Consider the following 18786-nt stretch of genomic DNA (forward strand, 5'->3'; position numbering starts at 1 on the left):
CTCTCTATCGCATGTGTGTGTGTCAATGCGTGCATGTGTGTATATATAGCACACAGACATGCGCGCACACTTCATCTCTGATAATTCTGCAAAAAGAGGCATGACCATGGGGTGGGAAACTAATGCCTTCTGAGCAACAAATTGCTAACAGGAAATTGAAAAAGATTCGCAACATATAGTTGGAAAAATAAATGCCTTTCGTAGGTATTTTGGCAAAAAACGAACTCTTTACGTACACACACTGTAATGAAGAAGTACAAACAAAAATAAAGGGCACTGTTGATAAATTATTTCTTTCTAAAACAGCGACTTTCCTATCAAGCTAACCCAAGTGGATGGGTAATTAATTATTTAATATAATTATAGCTATAGTTCTTTTACATAAAAGCATATATGACCAAAATTATGGCCGCCTTAAGACTATGAACCTAGAAAGATCCTCCTAGTAATTTTTTCAGCTCCTTTTTGTTCACCTGAAATAGAAAATGATGTGAGTTGTACAGCAGAGGAAGTTGATATATGGATGTTGAAATGAAGAATTTGACAGAGAATATGTCACCTTTCCCATGGCATTTCGAGGAAGGGAATCCCATAAGAACAATTTAGTTGGAATCTGAAAATTGCAATTAAAAACTCACTGATAAGAAATGGATCTTGAGAAATGCAACTAAGCAGAAGTGCAAAATCAAAGAGAGATGCAAATAGATATGAGAAATGTTCTGAAGAATAACCTTATATGGAGCTAGCTTCTCCTTGGACCAGTTCTGTAGCTCTTCTAAGCTAATAGCTGGTTTCAGTTCTTGTTCTGATCTTCTCTTTGCGTCCGCCTGAGGTACAATTATAGCACATACAACTTCCCCATAGTCCTTGTCAGGTAAGCCCAGAACGCAACACTCTGCGATAACTTCATGCTGCATAGAAAGAATACAACTGTGTCGGGTCACTATATTAAAAAAAGGACCTGTTCAAGTAATCTCTGACAATTTCAGTATGACCCCGTGCTTTTCAGTAGCCATCCACAAGTTGTAGATGTTATCGTCAATTCAAATGTGTTCTTTTTTCATGCGAATTGAATGCCTTGCAAGTATTTTGCTTCAATAAGCAGGAACCATATATATGATGATGCATTTGTTAAAATCAACATTCATCTCAAGCCCCAAAAACTGATCTGCAAGCCTGATCTTGCAAAATAACATCTCGTTTTTAAGTGTACTAGGGGAAAAATATTAAACCTGGGTTTGATTTCTTAGGTATCAAGTATGAAAATTTCCAGTTAGACATGACAATGCTAAAAGACAACATGACTACAATCATTCATATATAACAACTGTATGATAATAGAGTTTCTGCAAGTAAATTACAAAGGAGTGGATATCTATTGCACAATTTGTGACAAAAAGGAGTAGGGGTGAATGTAATGATGCTCATTTTTCTAAGTAGAGACAGACTTGGAGAACAAAATGGAAAGATACTTGCCTCTAAAAGCACTGCTTCAATATCTAATGCTGACAGCTTATAACCACCAACTTTCATGATATCAGCATTTGTGCCTGCGAGTGACAAGTACAAGCCCATAGGTGGACGTCAGCACTATCAACTGTATAAGAATAAGAGACTTTGAGATTCAACTAACTGATCTTAATAAACAAGACTAGTAATATATCTTTTGAAGAATCACAAGAACATATCACCGAACCAAATTCTCAAAAATATCACATTTTTTCACTCCCAAACCAGAACCCCGCTAACCATGCCATGGTGCTAAAATTTTGTGGTTATTAATTAAAATCATAAATCCATCACTGATTACAAATGTAAACATTATGAACCACATCAGAACCAACAATTTGAGCTGGTTGGAAGCATCCACATCATGAATAAGATCAAACCAGTATCATATGATTAAAAAAGCTTTTAATATCAGAAGGGAACAAAGGTCGCCGACTAGCTGGCCATCCACGCCACTCAGAGAGGCTTTGATTATACAGATTGATATTGATAGTCCACAGTTAGCTTTACTTGTTCAGGCTGATGCCATAGCATCTACTTATGTCAGACTGGAACAAGATGGGTTGTACCCCCTGCTTCATCCAAAAAAAAAGTTTTCTGATATTCTTCTTGGAAGAATGCCGTCGAAACTTCTCAGAGCTTCTAGCAGTTTGGAGTTTCTGATAGTGAGCACTCTTATGTCTTCTTGATGTAGAACATGCACCGTTTTGTTCACACTAAGAAACACATTCTGTTTCCTCCCTTTTGGAAGCATAGAACATTTTAAACAATCTTATGGTGCTTATTGACTTAAATAATTTTGAAACTGGATTTACGATGCTAAGATGGACCATGCCCACATGTCAGGCATTGATTACTAACAAATTCGTAAGAATGGTCACCAATGAACATACTCTACAAAATCCTGAGTGAGGCAATAATTACTAAAAAATTCATAAAAATGGTTCCCAATGAACATACACGAAATCCTGAGTGTGACATCGGCAGGTCCAAATGCCATAATTCAACATTCAAATGCACCATACCTCTACACAATAAACACAAGCCCAATCCCCCCCCCCCCCAAAAAAAAAAAAAAAAAAAACCACCACAGAAGAAAAAAAACAATAAAATGAGCTATGATGATTATATAAGTGCTATAATGGTCATGTAGAATTTACCTCACTGAATTATATATACATTAGATATATTAAAGAGTTTGCACAAGCTGATACAATATCAGTAATTATTCTCACGTGATTAATAACAAATAAGCAGTGTAAATTAGATTTTAGGCTATTTTGTGTATTTTTTAAATGCTGAAATAAGTAATAAGTAAAGTGCTTAGAGAATCAATGTCTTGGAACTCCTCAAAATTAGGATTTTAAATCTTAGCAGGTAAGGAAGTCATTTTGACCAGGAAAGCCAATACTTTTGACTCACTGGAAGTTGTATTTTATGTTGAGCTGTGTCAAACAAAAAAGAATAATAAAATTGATTAGCAAGGATAAATGAATCATGATATTGGATGATATGCAACAGGAGATCAATCTTTTCCTCTTTCTAGCTTCATAATTTGAATTCCTGTATCCATTACCTTTAAGGATACATCAAAGAGGCTATACACTGTTTTCTTTGGTCCTTTCACATAAAGCTTTACTACAATTTTATGCATTCTGAACCATTTTAATTTAAGCATAAAACTCAGTAACAACATGTTGTTGGATTATCCACAAGGAAGAGTCACGTGGTTCTTCCAATCTTCAAGAACATGGATAGAATGCTTTTAAATTCAGCTTTACAGTTTAATCACCTCTGAAAAACGAAAAAAAACTGATATGCTAACAAATACTGTTGTAAATACTTTTTCAATAGATATGCCAATCAAGATCAGCAGGACATTGAAGCTAGAAATTTGTAAATTACTTCCTTCTTTCCATTCTCTTTGGCAAGTTGCCACAAAAATAAATATGAAGTATAAGCAAGCAAAAAAATTTAAATTGAGAATGAAGTTAAAGCATGGAAATAATATTTTCTTACGTCCCAAGATTATATAGTATCCATCCTCATCCACTGTAACAGTATCACCAGTCTTGAAAAATCCACCATCAACAAATGATTCCTCTGTAATCTATAACCAAAAATGGGAAAAAAGTAAAGAAAAATAACAAAAATACTAAAAAGTTATTGCTTATTCTTACAAAACCTAATTTCACATAATTGAAATCAAGTCCAATTTACACAATTTTGGAATTCTTAATTCCATCGAATTAGCTCACAACCAAAATTACAGAGGATTTTTGTAATGTCAACATGACCAAATAAGTATTCTATTACAAAAAAAACATGAGTTTGTGACACTTTTTCTTTAAATAACCATAGGAGCACCACCAATTAAAGTTACCTGGGTCAAATGCTTCAGTAACAACACCACCATGGTTCAAATCCAGAACCTCCTGCCATTTGGTTGTGGTGTACAATCTCTGGGATATAGTGCAGTTTGCAACTTAAGAAGCAGGAGTAGAATGGCGTTGCAACAAAATCCAATATTGGGAGCAATGCCTTGGAACTCAGGGCTCGAATTGGAGCAGGGATACAGAGGTGGGAACAATTTTGTCGGGAAGTATGATAAGTTTGATTTTACCGTCAAGTGGCACATGGGACAAGGATGTGAGGAGAACACCGCATCAATGAGATTGGCAAGAGTTGGAAAGCTTGTAGGAAATGAGGGAACAAGGTAAGATTTTCCTTACAGAACAGCATACTTCTCCAGGGAGCTAATGAATATTATACAACAAAGAGCAAGAAGCACATCCCTAGATATTAAGTGGGAACATTGAGTGGCTATAGCCGTATCCATACAATATACAGCCACATACATTAGTATATCTGATCTCTGTTTCCCGCATCTACTACGAGCTCAAGTAGAACCAACCTTCAAGAAATTGCCAAGTGAACTTTGAAAGATGCTTCTGGTACCAATTTTCTTCTAGTGTATGAACAGCCTAATGTTCTGTAATCTTCTGTTCTATCTTTGAGTACGTACAAATAAAATATGGCATGTACAAGATGAACTGGATGTATGTTCATTACTTTTTCTTAGTAAGAGAATATCAGTTTTTATTTGGCTTTTACCAGTCACATAAGCATTTTTTTTTCCCATTTTTTCAGTACTGCTATTGGAAGTGCCTATTGATCAATACAAAATTTAAAAGATTACATGTACATGTATAAAACTAATCATACCTTAGGCTGTTTCCAGTATTCCTTGAACAGTGAAGGACTTCTAACACAAAGCTCACCCACTTCAGTTGTTCCAGTTCTACCCTCGTATTCTGCAATGATCTTGACCTGGCAAAAAAAATCCAGGGAGATATAATTGAACCTTTAGATCCATTTTTAAGAAACTGAAAGATTCAATAGTGAATAAGAATTTAAATAATGGTGGAAAGTGGAAACAAATAGTTACTTCCAAAATTATATACAATAACCATCCAGCATGTTACATGTTGCTAAAGATACTAGCACACCAATAAAAATGATTTGGAGTTATCCCATATATTGACTATTCAGAAACCACTTGGCAAAGAATAACAAGTGAAGAATGAAACAAGGAACTATAGAACTAGAAGAATGTATGGGAGGGAGGGAAGCCATTAAGAAGTTGTGTTACAAAACCGGGTGAATTTGTGATCTAACTGCTTAATTTCAAGATAACACCAACAGTGTCCATTATTAACAAAAAATTCAGCCACCACATCAAAGGCATCGATTTCAGAGTTGAAATAAAAGCACTCACATAAAGAGCTCTAGGTTTTCAACAGCCTATGAAGTATGAAATCTTGGTATCATGAAGGTTATTCAATTTAAGTTTGACAATCAGTCTGTGACAGCATGAGCAGCCACCAAATTTCCCTAAACTAATAGGGATCAAATCCACCAGGCTCCGAGTTCCTGCTCGCATGCATGCAAGATTCAAAAGCTCAAAATTTTGCGAAGTTGAGTGCACTAAGTTAGCAAACTAAAAAGCATGACTAACATGATAAATAATCTGCAACAGTGAACTGTAATGATGAAGACCTTTTGAATCACATTGAATCAGAGGAAGAGCAAGTGAACTGAATTAAGTGATGCCTAGATAGTAATTAACATACCTCTACTTGAGGAAGAGGTTTTCCAACCGTGCCTCCCTTTCGAGTACCATGCAAGGGATTGGACAGCGCCATGACAAACTGGAAATCATCATGTCACAACAAAGAATATACGACCAAAGCTTAAATATGTATGCCAGGACAAGGCATGTGTTATGTGTTAACTCGGTACATCCAACAGCATAACTAAGTAGTTAAAATTTGAATTCAGATTATAACCAATGACCCTGACCTCTGTCATGCCATAGCGTTCCAAAAGACGATGACCTGTTATTTCTTCCCACTGTTTCAGGACTGGGAAAGGAAGTGCTGATGACCCACACATCTAGGGGGAAAAAATACTTCCAATTAATAATGAAACGTATCCATTTATCACTAAAAGGCACAAGGTTTGTTCCCAATTAAAAAAAGACAACATTCAAAGAGCTGAAATTTCAACACAAATTACTGCAGCATTTTGATATTACTAAGAAAGATCTACAAAGCAGAGATATTCAGATGGCGTTAAAGCAACCTCAACTCGAGTAAGAATTCGCATTAAGAGCTTTAGGGTTCTTAAAGTTGCCGCCTTTCAGATGTTGCATTCTTATAGTACCAGAATATATAATCACAAGATACTATTGTTAGTTCATTCTTACTTTGAAGAAAATAGAAGCTACTGTGTAATTATTAGAAAGGAAAAGAAGATAAGAATAAAATAATGTAAGAATCAATCAATGTTAAGATCTACTGAAGTGTCTTCCAAAGTAGAACAAAAGGCATGTTGGACCTGAACAAGAATCTATGCCAGTCCATTTGAAAGGAAATCAGTAAATCAGTGTCCGCAATTTCAATTTTATAATTGCACTCTTGAAAGAAAAAACATAACTTTGCCTTCTGCCTCCTCCATCTAAACTATTTTAGTATATCCACATCTAGGGGATTCTTGGAATCTTGATGTGCGCCATGAACTTTAATGGATCATACTTTGACCCATAAACCAAAATCCAGACACAAAAAAAGGTTCGAATGTCAGAAATTAAGGATTTCTGATATTCAAATAAAATGAAAACTGGTTATTGCTTGTTCCTTTATGTACCTCTACACAAAATAATGATTATAGTAGCAACTTAATTTGGTTGTTTCATATTAAACTTTAAAAATAACTATTAATTAAATAAATAGGAACCCCCGAACTATTGAATTAAAGTAATCAAACATTGTTTAATTGAATTGAAATTGATTAAGATTTGTGATAGTCACGAAATACTAAATTGAGTTAATAAAAGCATTACTTTGAAAGTTCAAGTACAAAATAAGTTCAGATTTTTATTCATTAAATTTGTTGAAATATGGATCTTGGGCTTATAAATTTATGTTGTAGAAATGAATGCAATCTCCAAGTTATAACTTTGCCTTCTGCCTCCTCCATCTAAACTATTTTAGTATATCCACATCTAGGAGAATCTTGGAATCTTGATGTGCACCATGAACTGTAATGGATCATACTTTGACCCATAAACCAAAATCCAGACACAAAAAAAGAAGGTTTGAATATCAGAAATTAAGGATTTCTGATATTCAAATAAAATGAAAACTGGTTATTGCTTGTTCCTTTATGTACCTCTACACAAAATAATGATTATAGTAGCAACTTAATTTGCTTGTGTCATATTAAACTTTAAAATAACTATTGATTAAATAAATAGGAACCCTTGAACTATTGAATTAAAGCAATCAAACATTGTTTAATTGAATTGGAATTGATTAAGATTTGTGATAGTCACAAAATACTAAATTGAGTTAATAAAAACATTACTTTGAAAGTTCATTTACAAAATAAAATAAGTTCAGATTTTTATTCATTAAGTTTGTTGAAATATGGATCTTTGACTTATAAATTTATGATGTAGAAATGAATGCAATCTCCAATAGCAAACCTAGCATTCTTCCCTCTTTGTTTAGACTCTTTCAAAATCTAACCTTAAGGGTAGCTCCCAAATGGACGAGCTTAAGAAGCATTACCAGCAAGGTAAGCATCCTATCTACGCCACCGACCTTATAGCATACTTGCCTAAACAAAGAAAACAACACAAATGAGAGATTGAAGTCAGGTTGCAAATGAGCCATGACGTTCTCAAACGTCAAATGAACATCCCTTGACCCATTAAGCTTAACTCCAAATACATAGAATAGGACTTGTTGGTCATAGTTACAGTAATTATTAAAATATGTCAGTTTTCATGCCTATTTTAAACTATATATATAGATGTGCGAGCATGTTTTTATACATAAAATAGCACAATATAATTATCAGTCATTATATTTACGTACAACCACAGCATATAAAACAGTATACAGAAGCAGCTTAACTAGCATTTTGAATCTAGCTTTAAATCCTTACAAGCAGTATATGCAACAAGTATTATAAATAATATTCATTAAAACAACTATAAAGTACCAAGCTTCATACATGCACATCACTTGAGAAGTTGCAAGAGGATCATCAGCGTAGTTACCATGAGACGTAATTTATTTGCAGCAGAAGCAGAAGCTGCTTGTAGATCTGAGTCCATTGTTTCATAACCTTGTAGCAGTCGAGTGTACATTGTTGGAACCTAAAAAAAATCTTAGAAATTCTCAAATTGACTCAATGAAAAGTTGGTATGATACATCATTAATATGGAAGTCAAATAATCCATCAAAATAACTGTAAAATATGCAACTCGAAGAGATCATAGTGGAACCCACAAATCACATATCAGAGACTACATCATTTCCATAGGACCATGATTTTGATATTATCTTTCATAACTATCACATCTGAAAACCTTCTACGCGGTCGATCTTACCAGGACACAGGGTCCGCAGCAGGTAATTGCTCTAAGAGGCAACCAATTGTTGCATTAGGGCAACTACTACATCTAACCACAGTCCACTTATGACTTCCTGTTATGTTTTGGCCTTATTTATTAACTAAGAGATGTTCTAATCTCTTAATATTGTATTGTTTCAAATTTGAAAGTTGAGGCAAATCGTAACTCAGGCAGGAATACGGGCAAGAATTTCATCCAACATTCTAGGAATAGAAATTTTTATATATTACCGAAATACAGAGCTTACTCCTGTGAACAAAGTGATAGCATCATCTGCTTTACTTCCATCTCTTGGGTATGATTCACGCCATCTCTGCCACACACCACGAACGCTAAACTTTGGCATGAACTCAACCTGCAACAAGCACCAGCAGAGCATAGACATCCAAGAAAAAGATATCGCATCATAAAAAGTTATCTGATTAAACCAATGTACTGAACTGCATTGAGTGATGTAACTTCACAGCAAATGTTTGACTAATAGAAATCAATTAAGAATTCCAGAAAAAATAGTTCAAACAACTGCAGTGAACTAATCTCTAACCAACATTTATCTTCTAATGAAAAAAATAACATGTTATTTTGTAAACTGTAAAGACTATTATCAAAAGTCAGATTCATACCACAGATCCTGCATATAGAGGTGCAAGTAAGGCATTAAAAAGACCATGCACATGTAAACCGGAGGTTAAGGATCTCAACTCACTAAAAAAATGAATTATTCCCATAAACCAACAAATGCCTTAATATATATTACTTCCCAAATTTAAACATCTAGCCGTACATAAACCGATTAAGCTCATATGTTGCATTCTAGGTGGATATGGTGTAAAGGTAGACAATGCAGAAACTGATCCGAACATGTATATTCCCATGCCTCTGCCAGAATTTGGACCTGAAAACAAGCCAAGAACAGGGGTAAGCACCACATCATAGGGCAAATATTTTTGCGGACAAAATCTGAAAAATCTTTTACAATTCTCACTTATCCAAAACAAGAAAAGAATAATTTTGCATCAATTCTACATTTCAGAAAGTTGTACATACCACAAAGAAGCAGAACAAACAGAAAGGCAGAAGAAAAAGCTTGGTCCCTAACAAGTCAAAGTGCAAGCAGGATCCAGATATGTACCTGAGCAGTTATGCTTTTGTGTGTGTGCACGACACCTTTTGGTTTACCAGTCGTACCACTCGTATAAAGAATCAGAGCAGGGTCATCTCCTGCATAATAAGAATTGCACTCATTGTAAAATTCATATATATCCACAATACAGAAGCCAAATGTGCAGGGATTCAAATATAGTTACCACTGTCATTTTTTGTGCCATGACGCTACATATGGTAAAGAGTACAGTGGATATCATGAAAGTTCTTTTGCTTCATGAATCATGCCCGGTTTGATAATAAAACATTAAGGTACATCATTTTGTGATTTGACATTGATCGGTGAAAGGGTAACAATTCACCCAACAAATGGAGCAATGTGAAGTTGAATTCAAAGTTATTCTTATGAAAAAATAAGGGCACATTACCTGAAATTGTATATATCTAATATGATTCACTTCTTCTGTCAAATGTATCTTATATATAATTACATAAAAATAGCAGAACATTTGACAGCTTCATAGAATCAAATGGAAAGTTGAAAATTATATAATTTGGGTGACCTCGTATTCTATAACTTTGAGGAAATACAGTATATGTTATTAATTTTCAAATGATTTATAATGATGAAAGTGTGTAATGGTCTAATTACTACTAGGAAATTTTGACATGATTTTCTGAAGATTGAGTACAGTAGAGGCTTAACAGCTAGAATCAAACACACAGATTACCTTCAGCTATTCTTGATTCCTCAATTTCCCCAGTCAACTTAGTAATCATATTGGCTGCTGCACTACCTGACTGCTCCATACTGGTGACAGCAGGAATAAGAGATAAATGAGCAGAACATTTAGAAGCCACATTCTCCATAAGCTGTTGATGCTCTTGAGTGCTCAGGATCATGGAAATATCCTACAAGTAAGAATAACTCAGCATACACACACACACACACACACACACACATATATATATACATATGTATATATATAAATTGCATTATATACAGTCCACAAGAACACACAAACACGGAAAATTAAGAAACATACGAGCCACCCATAGCATAGAGATCATATGAATTTAGTTTTACTTCAGTAATGCTCAATGTACTCTTCATAATGTTTCTCTCAGAGAATAACAAAGTTGCAGATTACATATACCCACAAGATTTTCAGTCTCTACTCACTTCTAGGAGGCTATATGTAAAATGGGTCATAAGAAAAGATAAAAACTCATGCCTATTTCTATAAGTCAAAATCATTTTTTTTGTTAGATGTTAATAATGGTTTCAGAGCCCATTATTGTGTTACTGAAAATCAAAATGTACCTCTGATTAATGAATATGCATATGAATCTCTCTCTCTCTCTCTCTCTCTCTCTCCCCCTCCCTCCCTCTCCTCTATACACACACATATATGTAAGATATGAGCTGCAGATGGGAATATATTTTAAACTTTAGCCTTGTATATGATTTTCACCCAGCATCCTTGTTCTTAACCTCATTTATCTTATAAAACAACCAGGAAGATGGCTGTGCAGGTGCTAGATATCCTCCACCAAAATTGTAGGAATCAACAAATCAGCATCTACTATCAAGAATCCAAATGAAGTATCATAAAAATGCACGTACTGTTCTGGACAGAATGAGATATAAAACTTTTAACTGGATGATGGAAATCTGAGGGTTCCAATAACTATCTCATGGCCGCAGTTTTCCAAGTCTGAACAAGATAGATAATACATGTATAATCACCAATAATACAACGTTGGAACTAAAAAGAAAAAAAGCCAAAGATCTCTTCCACTCCATCTGAAAGTTGGATGCAATAAAGGAAAAGACAAAGCAAAAATTAGGAGAATACTGAACTACTGTCATTTTCTATACATAATTGTACTTGCCCAGTCCAAAAAGAGGTTTGAACAAAAAGCTCATTTGATAAGGTGAGTAAACAAATGCCTGACGTGGTGAGTGATATAGGACAAACCGAATCATTCATCACATGCAAAAGCTCTGCCTCTGGATAACTGAGTGCAAGTGGAACTGCAACACCTCCACAAAGCCAAGTTCCTAGGACCGCAGCAACGAATTCAGAAGAAGGTTTAGCCACAATTCCTACCCGAGCTCCATCAAGGTATCTTGTTCCATTGGTGCCCTGAACAGAAGAGCTTTCATTAATGCACCTCTTGTGTATCTGTATAATTTGAAAAACCATTTCATCAAAATGATCTTGATTAAACAAAAGTACATCACAAAGCATTATCAACATCCTACAGGACTTTAACCATATATTGACTTTCCACCTCGTGTTTTGGCTGTACTCCTACAACATTCAGAGTTTGTTGAATACTGTAGGTAGAAGATTAAAGCCCCATGTAATGATGAGATATCTAAAAGTACTAAAAGGCAGGGGATAGAGTGCAAAAGTGCTTCCAGGATCTTGTATGATAGCCAAAAGCATTTGAGATTTGTGGAAAAAGTACCTGAAAATAGCAATCATGTTCTATGCCATGGAATGTTGGCTAGGATAAAGAGAGTCCATGCAATTAGATGGAGTCTCAGAGACATGAGAACACAGTGGTGGATGTATTGTCAAAAAGAAATAAATAATGAATATGATAGACGTGATGTTGCACCTGCACGAACTAAGGATAGTGGTAATTGACCAATTGAGCTGGGATGGACATGTTGACATCAACAAAAATCCAAGGAGACCCTAGTAAGGAGACAAGCTAAGGTAGTGAAGAAAGAACCGCAGGAAAGAAGAAGACCCAGGTAATGAGTGTCACAGCAAAATATGATTTGAAAAGCTTGAATTAAAAAGGATTTAGCCCTCAATATAAATGAATGCTAAATAGTAACATATAAAGGCATCTTGATAATTACAGTAAGGCTTGTGATTATGCTACGAGGCTAGGGAACAGATTTGTATGAACTTTGTATGCAAACAGCACATCCATAATATGTTATATATGTATAAAAAGTATTTGACGGTAAATCTTCAACATATACATAGCATGGGATGTGGAAGCAGAAGGTACATAAATACAAAATATAAAAAGAGCAGTTAGCATTTGTGTAAGCGATAGCAATATGTATCAATTTTATAACCTGCAAGCGAAACAATACACTGAAGTTTGATATGGCCTATATTAGTTAATAGAAACACTATATATAATTAGATCTAAGAAAAGGAAGCATCTAATATATTATACAGAGACAGCTGGTAACATATGTGTGTCTATGTGTGAACATTAAAAATTAAACTTACTTCAATATCTTTGCTGCGCAATAAGTTAGAAATGTTCAAAGCAGACACACTGAGTTGAAGATAGCTATAGCTCTTATATTCAGCTCTTATGGCAACACGTTCATTAGTTGCTGAAGCTTGTCTAAGAACTGCTTTGACAACTTCCATGAATGTATGAAATGAGGGTCCTGCAGTATTGGCTATAAAGCAAAGAAAATAAGATGTCTCAGAAAATATTAGTTATTTTCCTATAAGAAAAGTGGGATGTACTATGACGAATATGTAAATCTGATAATCATCAGTATAAGTAATTCAACCCTACAGCTTTCACAATCACTCATTCAACATATGAAATGATTACTCTTGCTTCACATGCTTATATTTATTGTTCAAACCACAGCACAGCTATTGGCTTTTGCCACAACAAGTCTACTGACTGATTGGGATGTGATTTTCTCAAAAAGGCTTAAAAAGGCATGCTGATTTTCATGATGAAATAATTATTATAGAGTTACTTTACCTATAGAAATAGTGTTGGTTGAAATCATTTTAATCATTTTGGAAGATAAGGAAACCAACCTGCATGAGATACATGCCACCCTGATTTTCATGAAAACATGATCTTGAACAAGAGAAGTTACAACAGCCTTTGTTAGCAAAAAAAATTACTTGTGATTTCGTAGAACCTTAATACAAAAGATCATAGTCCTAACGTATAACTGCTACTCATATATGATCCATATCCAGAGCATTCGATGATGGCCAGTAACAGTTGATTTCTGTCTGTGCTCCCAATTTAAACTAGCCTTACTAGAACTATTTGGACAACAAGAAAACCTCGATCCACACAAAATATCAAAATAAAAAGTTAAGATCTGATTGTGCAATTTTAAACTCAACTAAAACCTGGGCAGCGCTGATGATTAACCATAAGATGTATTTAATCCCTATGTTGGCATCAGTTGTTTCATTTCACCAGAATCACAATGTAATCCCGTCGTTAAAATATTTTTCTTTAACATATAATTTAGCACCTATTCCAATTTTCAAGTACAAACATAAAAATCTTTAAAAGTAGATAACAAATCAACAAAGTCTTTAAATGTAGTCATAGATATATTATCCTTCTTCCAGAAAACATTATTTAAAAGAAATTAACCTATCTTGCAAAGAGGTGTTGCGTAATCACCATCTTTTCAGTCTGAACTGCCTCCGTACCAATTAACTTGATATAACCTTAAGGGAAAACATTAACAAGAAATTCTTGATCTTTTTCATTAGACTAAAGATATTGTTATATCTCTTCTGTGCTCAACGCAATATACTGTCCAGGTGCGGATGAACTGGTTATCAATATATGTTATTTATTGGCAAGATCATTACCTAACCAGAGCCTGATTTCCTATCAAAATGTCAGCTTTGTTCTTGCAAGATCGTCTTATATATAATAATCCTTATAATTCTTGTCCCGTCCTTGATAACGCGTGAATAAAAAAACTAAAAACCTTGGTGAAATTTATTGTTGAAGAAAATGTTAGGCAAGAGAATGCTCTCAATCAGAATAAACGACTTCTATCAAACCACCGGCCATTATCAGTGATCGGATGCTTCAATTCGATGATACGAATCTTGATCAAAGTTATCTAAAAGAATTCTTGAAGAATAACCACATATCAAGATACAAACTGGACCAAGAAACAGAAACCAATGCAAAACTCCTAGGAAATAAGAAGTCCCAGCCCGCTTCAACTTCTCGATGAAACCTTAACCAAGGGAGCTAGAAGACATCGAGACCAAGAAAAGGAGCTAACCTGAGAAGAGACGAGATGGAGGGAGTGAAAACCCTAGAATTCCCGGAGGCGGAGAGGCTCTCTTTCCATGGGAGGAGAGGAGGCGAATAAGAGGGAGGAGAAAGCAGTTGGAGGCGTAAATGAGCTCATGATAACCGCCACCTCTCATTCAATCGCCGCCACTGGGCCCAAGTCCTTCCCACGAAAAGAAAAAGAAAGAAAGAAAAGAAACAAAAACAAGAACCGGAGAAAAGGAGAAACACGGGCGCTTCGCTCAGTTTCGCCACCTAACTCTTCATCGGTGTTAGTTGTCGCGGAGGAGAACGCCCATTGGGCCGAGAGAGAGAGCCCACGGTACGGCCCGATATCACAGGTTAGAGGAGAGAAAAGAACACCGTCATGAGTCGTATATATACGGTTACACGGGGATCAAGGAACGTAATGCGCTCGCCTTGCAAGTTTTTGCCCGACAGCAGAGCATCGGACGGCTGAAAGATGTGCGCATAGGAATTCAGCGGACGTCTATTCAATAGAGAGAAGCCACGTGTCACTTTTCCACAAATCGGCAAGAGCGGTGCCTATTTCTGGGATCGAGCTTCACGGGCATGCTTTGTTTTATTATTATTTTTATAAAGCTGATCAATCGTACGATTCGTACCTAATACGAGCACATTCACAAATATTAGAAAATGAAACAAGTCAAGAAGAAAACGAATTAACCTCGTTCTTGTCCCACAACAACCATCAGAATACTAAACCACGTACAAGGCAACCTAGTCAACCATATTATTCGCCTTCTGATATACATAGTTAACCCGAAAGGTAGGACAATTCATTGCCTATCCGTGGATATTCTACAGCAGTGTATGCTCCCCACCTGCTCCAGACGAGTTCTAAAACCATCCGACTACCCTCCCCGAGGCATCCTCAGGATGAATACAGTCTACTCTTAGGATGCTTCTTGCATAGGTGATTTCCTCCCAAACTGCTATCAGCTCTGCTTCAGGATCTGAAACATCATAAATGCGCTTACTACCGGCTATCACTAGTCTGGAGTCGGAAGCCCTAATCACGAATCCCACTTCGACTCTGTGCCCACTATCAGACACACTTTCATCGAAGTTGACCTCGAGAAAGTTTGAAGGTGGGGACTCTTAATAGACGAGGATCATCCGAGTCTTTACAGGAGCCGAATGCGAGTCCAAGATGTCCCTTGCTATCCAAGTTCACTAGTAGAGAGAAACTGAATGATCTCGACTGCATAAAGTAAGGGCCTCTCCACCACATGCCCTGGATGCTACCTTTTGTTCTTGAATGCCCGAGTATTTTTGTCAAGCTAAATATAGTAGGCAACATATGCTGCCCTAACACCCTGAGGGACCATGGTTAGCCTCCTCATGGTTCCCTTTAGAAAGGCCAAGAAGGCTTCAATCGGGTCGTTTGCTACAATAAACTCAAGTTGATCCCAGAGCACCTCCACACCTGAGCCACCCTCGGGCAATGAAACAACACATGAACCATAGACTCCTTCACCTCCAAACAACCACGCATGAGAGGGAGAGCCTCATTCCTCTATTGCATAAAATACCTATGGTCAGAAGACAGTCTCATGGCAGCTTCCAAAGAAAAAGAGCAACATGATGGTGAACACAAAGCTTCCAGATCTAGCCTCCATCAATCAACCAAGTGAGCTTAGCTCTATAAAGATCATAAAGATTGCCAACTCTAACCTTCGATCTAGCAGTCAATCTCCAAATCCTCCTATTCGGGACCCCCTACCTAGGCATCGGCACTACTAGGGTCCTTTCCGCCAGCTAATCCCCGAAGGTAAGCCGAACAACATTACCATTCTATCTCCTCTCACCCGGAAGCAATAGTTCGCAGACCTTAAGGACTTCCACACCCTCTAGGTTAATCATAGTAGACCAAAGCCTCAGCGACTACCCGTCCAGATATCATCCATCATATCAATCAGTTGCCCGTCCCTAATTACCCATCTGACCATGGGTAGTACCAGCGGAGCTCGGGCGGACATCTCTCTCCAGATATAAGAGCAGTGGCACCATCCTGGAGTTTCGTTGTAGCGGTCCACATGCCATACTTGGCCCTCATCATAAAGCTCTATAAGCCCTCCGGTTCAAGCACATATCCAGCCACATCCCTGGCAATCAGGGCCTCTCCTTATCATCAGCAAGTGAATTTCCAACCCTTCGTGGTGAAGTGGCTGACAAACCACCTACCATGCAAGGAGGTGCACTCCATCCCTGGCCTCCTGCATACCCCACAAGAATCTTTTGAACATCGGCTCCATTCTGACCAACGTAGCCTTCGGCAGAGAATGCTGGTTAGGAGGTAGATCGGAACAGAGCTGAGGATGGCCCTTGTCAAAGTGACCCTATCCATCATAGAGAGTACTCTTAGCTTCCACCCATCAAGCCATCGATTGATATTCTGTTCAATTATGCAGCATGTCGTCCTTCTTAGCCTCCTCCTTATAATGGGCACACCAAGGTACCTCAATGCCCCCTACCACTCCCTAACCCCCAAGACATCAATAATTTTGCTCCTGATTGGAGGCTTGATCTTCAGACTGAACTAGATAGCCGATTTGGTTAAGTTCACCATTGACTAAAATAGTGAAGGAGGGAGTATGCACACAGCTCAAGATCCACCTGACCCAAACATTTGAAAATGAAAGCTCAGCAACGCTTGAGAAAAAAAATGTGAGCTCATCCGATCATAGGCTCGCTTCATGTCAAGCTTGATTTCCTTCAAGCTACGTCAATAGGGGCCCTCTGAAGGTCATACAAGAACTCCTATGCAATGAGGACATTATCCGAGATACTCTGCCCCCCTCAACGAATGCCTCCTGCTTAAGACCGATGAGATGAAGCAGGACCCTCCTCAGTTTAGACACCATGACCTTCACGACCATTTGTAAAAAGTGATGCACAAGCTGATGGGTATGTAATGGCTAGGCTCAATGACGTCATGTCTCTTCGGGATCAGGGTAATGTAGGTCCTCTTCCAATCTCGAGGCAGAGAGGTCGTGTTGAAGAACTGCTAAACCGCTACAGTCGCCTCATGGCGAATAATGGTCCTAAAAAAGAAGGGAGGAAACCATCTAGACCTGGGGCTTTGTCCTCCGCTAAGGACCACATAGCCTCCTGAACCTCCTCTGCCTCCACCAGACTGATGAGCATAGCATTCCCGGAGTCCGAGATCCTCTAAGTGGGCATGAGTCTGGAGGCGACCTTACTGCTCCCAAGCTGAGCTACCCATTTGGATCTAAAAAACTGCAAGAGCTCCCGATTGATAGCATTAGTGTGGTCCATCATCTGGTCGCTATTGTCCCTTAAGCATTGGATCATGTTCTTTTGTCTTCTGATAATTATCAATTGATGGAAGAATTTAGTATTCCTATCTCCTTCCTTGATCCACTATACCCTAGACTTCTACCTCCAGAGAACCTCCTATTACTGTAGCAGGAAATGGTGCACTGCCAGCTTTCCTCTAAGCTCTGCCATCTCCTTAGGGGGCAACCCCTCATACTAGTCCTCCATAGCTTGTAAATGAGCAATCGAATCCTTCACTTCTCCAATCTCCTAAAGATATTTTCCACCTCCTTTTTTCTTCCACCTCTGAAATAGGCACTTGGTTAACTCCAACTTGCAGGTGACTCGGTACGTAGCATCACCCCTCATCATCATTCTCCAAGCACCCCTCACAATATCCCAGAATTTTGGACAAGAAAGCCAATTTTTTTCCAAAATGGAAGGGACCACAATACAAAATGGAAATGATCAAAAGCAATATGGGACAAGTGGCGCACCTGATAATCTGAATAGCGTTAGATCCAACTAGCCGTGGCAAAGGCTTGGTCAATCCTCTCCCAAACTCTTGCTTTACCCATGTGATTATTACACCACGTGATTCTGGATCCAATAAAACTAAGGTCGACAAAGCCATTGAAAGATATGAATTCTTGAAATTCTCTAACATCCAACTTACTAGAGAAGGCCTTACCCCCCTTTTCTTCCGAGGCCCACCAATGCAGTTGAAGTCCCCAGCCACAATAGCAGGGACCCCTATTGAATCAGACTGGCCACCTTAGCCCACGATATATGACATTTTCTATAGTCTATGTTGGCAT

The 18786-nt window shown here is 37.3% G+C and overlaps 1 protein-coding gene across 2 annotated transcripts; it reads right to left on the reverse strand.

Moving 5' to 3' along the window:
- Positions 1-155: 155 nt before the first annotated feature.
- LOC103706846 (malonate--CoA ligase-like) lies at positions 156-14931 on the reverse strand. 2 transcript variants are annotated; one of them, XM_008791095.3, is made up of 17 exons: positions 14655-14931; positions 12865-13043; positions 11581-11787; positions 10330-10510; positions 9627-9715; positions 9320-9389; positions 9118-9170; positions 8742-8849; positions 8138-8236; positions 5872-5964; positions 5643-5720; positions 4735-4839; positions 3529-3619; positions 1477-1550; positions 732-911; positions 560-613; positions 156-473 (listed from the first exon to the last, which is right to left on the reverse strand). In XM_008791095.3, the coding sequence occupies exons 1-17, from the start codon at positions 14800-14802 to the stop codon at positions 429-431; spliced, it is 1854 nt and encodes a 617-aa protein (XP_008789317.2). In that variant the 5' UTR covers positions 14803-14931; the 3' UTR covers positions 156-428. The 2 variants fall into 2 exon arrangements, with proteins under 2 accessions (XP_008789317.2, XP_008789318.2); XM_008791096.3 differs by having other exon boundaries at positions 11581-11748; positions 14655-14926.
- Positions 14932-18786: the final 3855 nt, after the last annotated feature.

This window comes from Phoenix dactylifera, chromosome 4, assembly GCF_009389715.1.
Source record: "Phoenix dactylifera cultivar Barhee BC4 chromosome 4, palm_55x_up_171113_PBpolish2nd_filt_p, whole genome shotgun sequence".
Taxonomy (NCBI): Eukaryota; Viridiplantae; Streptophyta; class Magnoliopsida; order Arecales; family Arecaceae; genus Phoenix; species Phoenix dactylifera.

What these genes read in the sequence shown, in the direction of transcription:
- LOC103706846 (XM_008791095.3), bottom strand. Translation starts at nt 14,802, where the DNA reads ATGAGAGGTGGCGGTTATCATGAGCTCATTTACGCCTCCAACTGCTTT. An exon ending in CAAATAAATTACGTCTCATG is followed by an intron (nt 5,965 to 8,137) that starts GTAACTACGCTG and finishes TTTTCCCCCTAG; the next exon opens with ATGTGTGGGTCATCAGCACT. An exon ending in AGAAGCTAGCTCCATATAAG is followed by an intron (nt 614 to 731) that starts GTTATTCTTCAG and finishes TGCAATTTTCAG; the next exon opens with ATTCCAACTAAATTGTTCTT.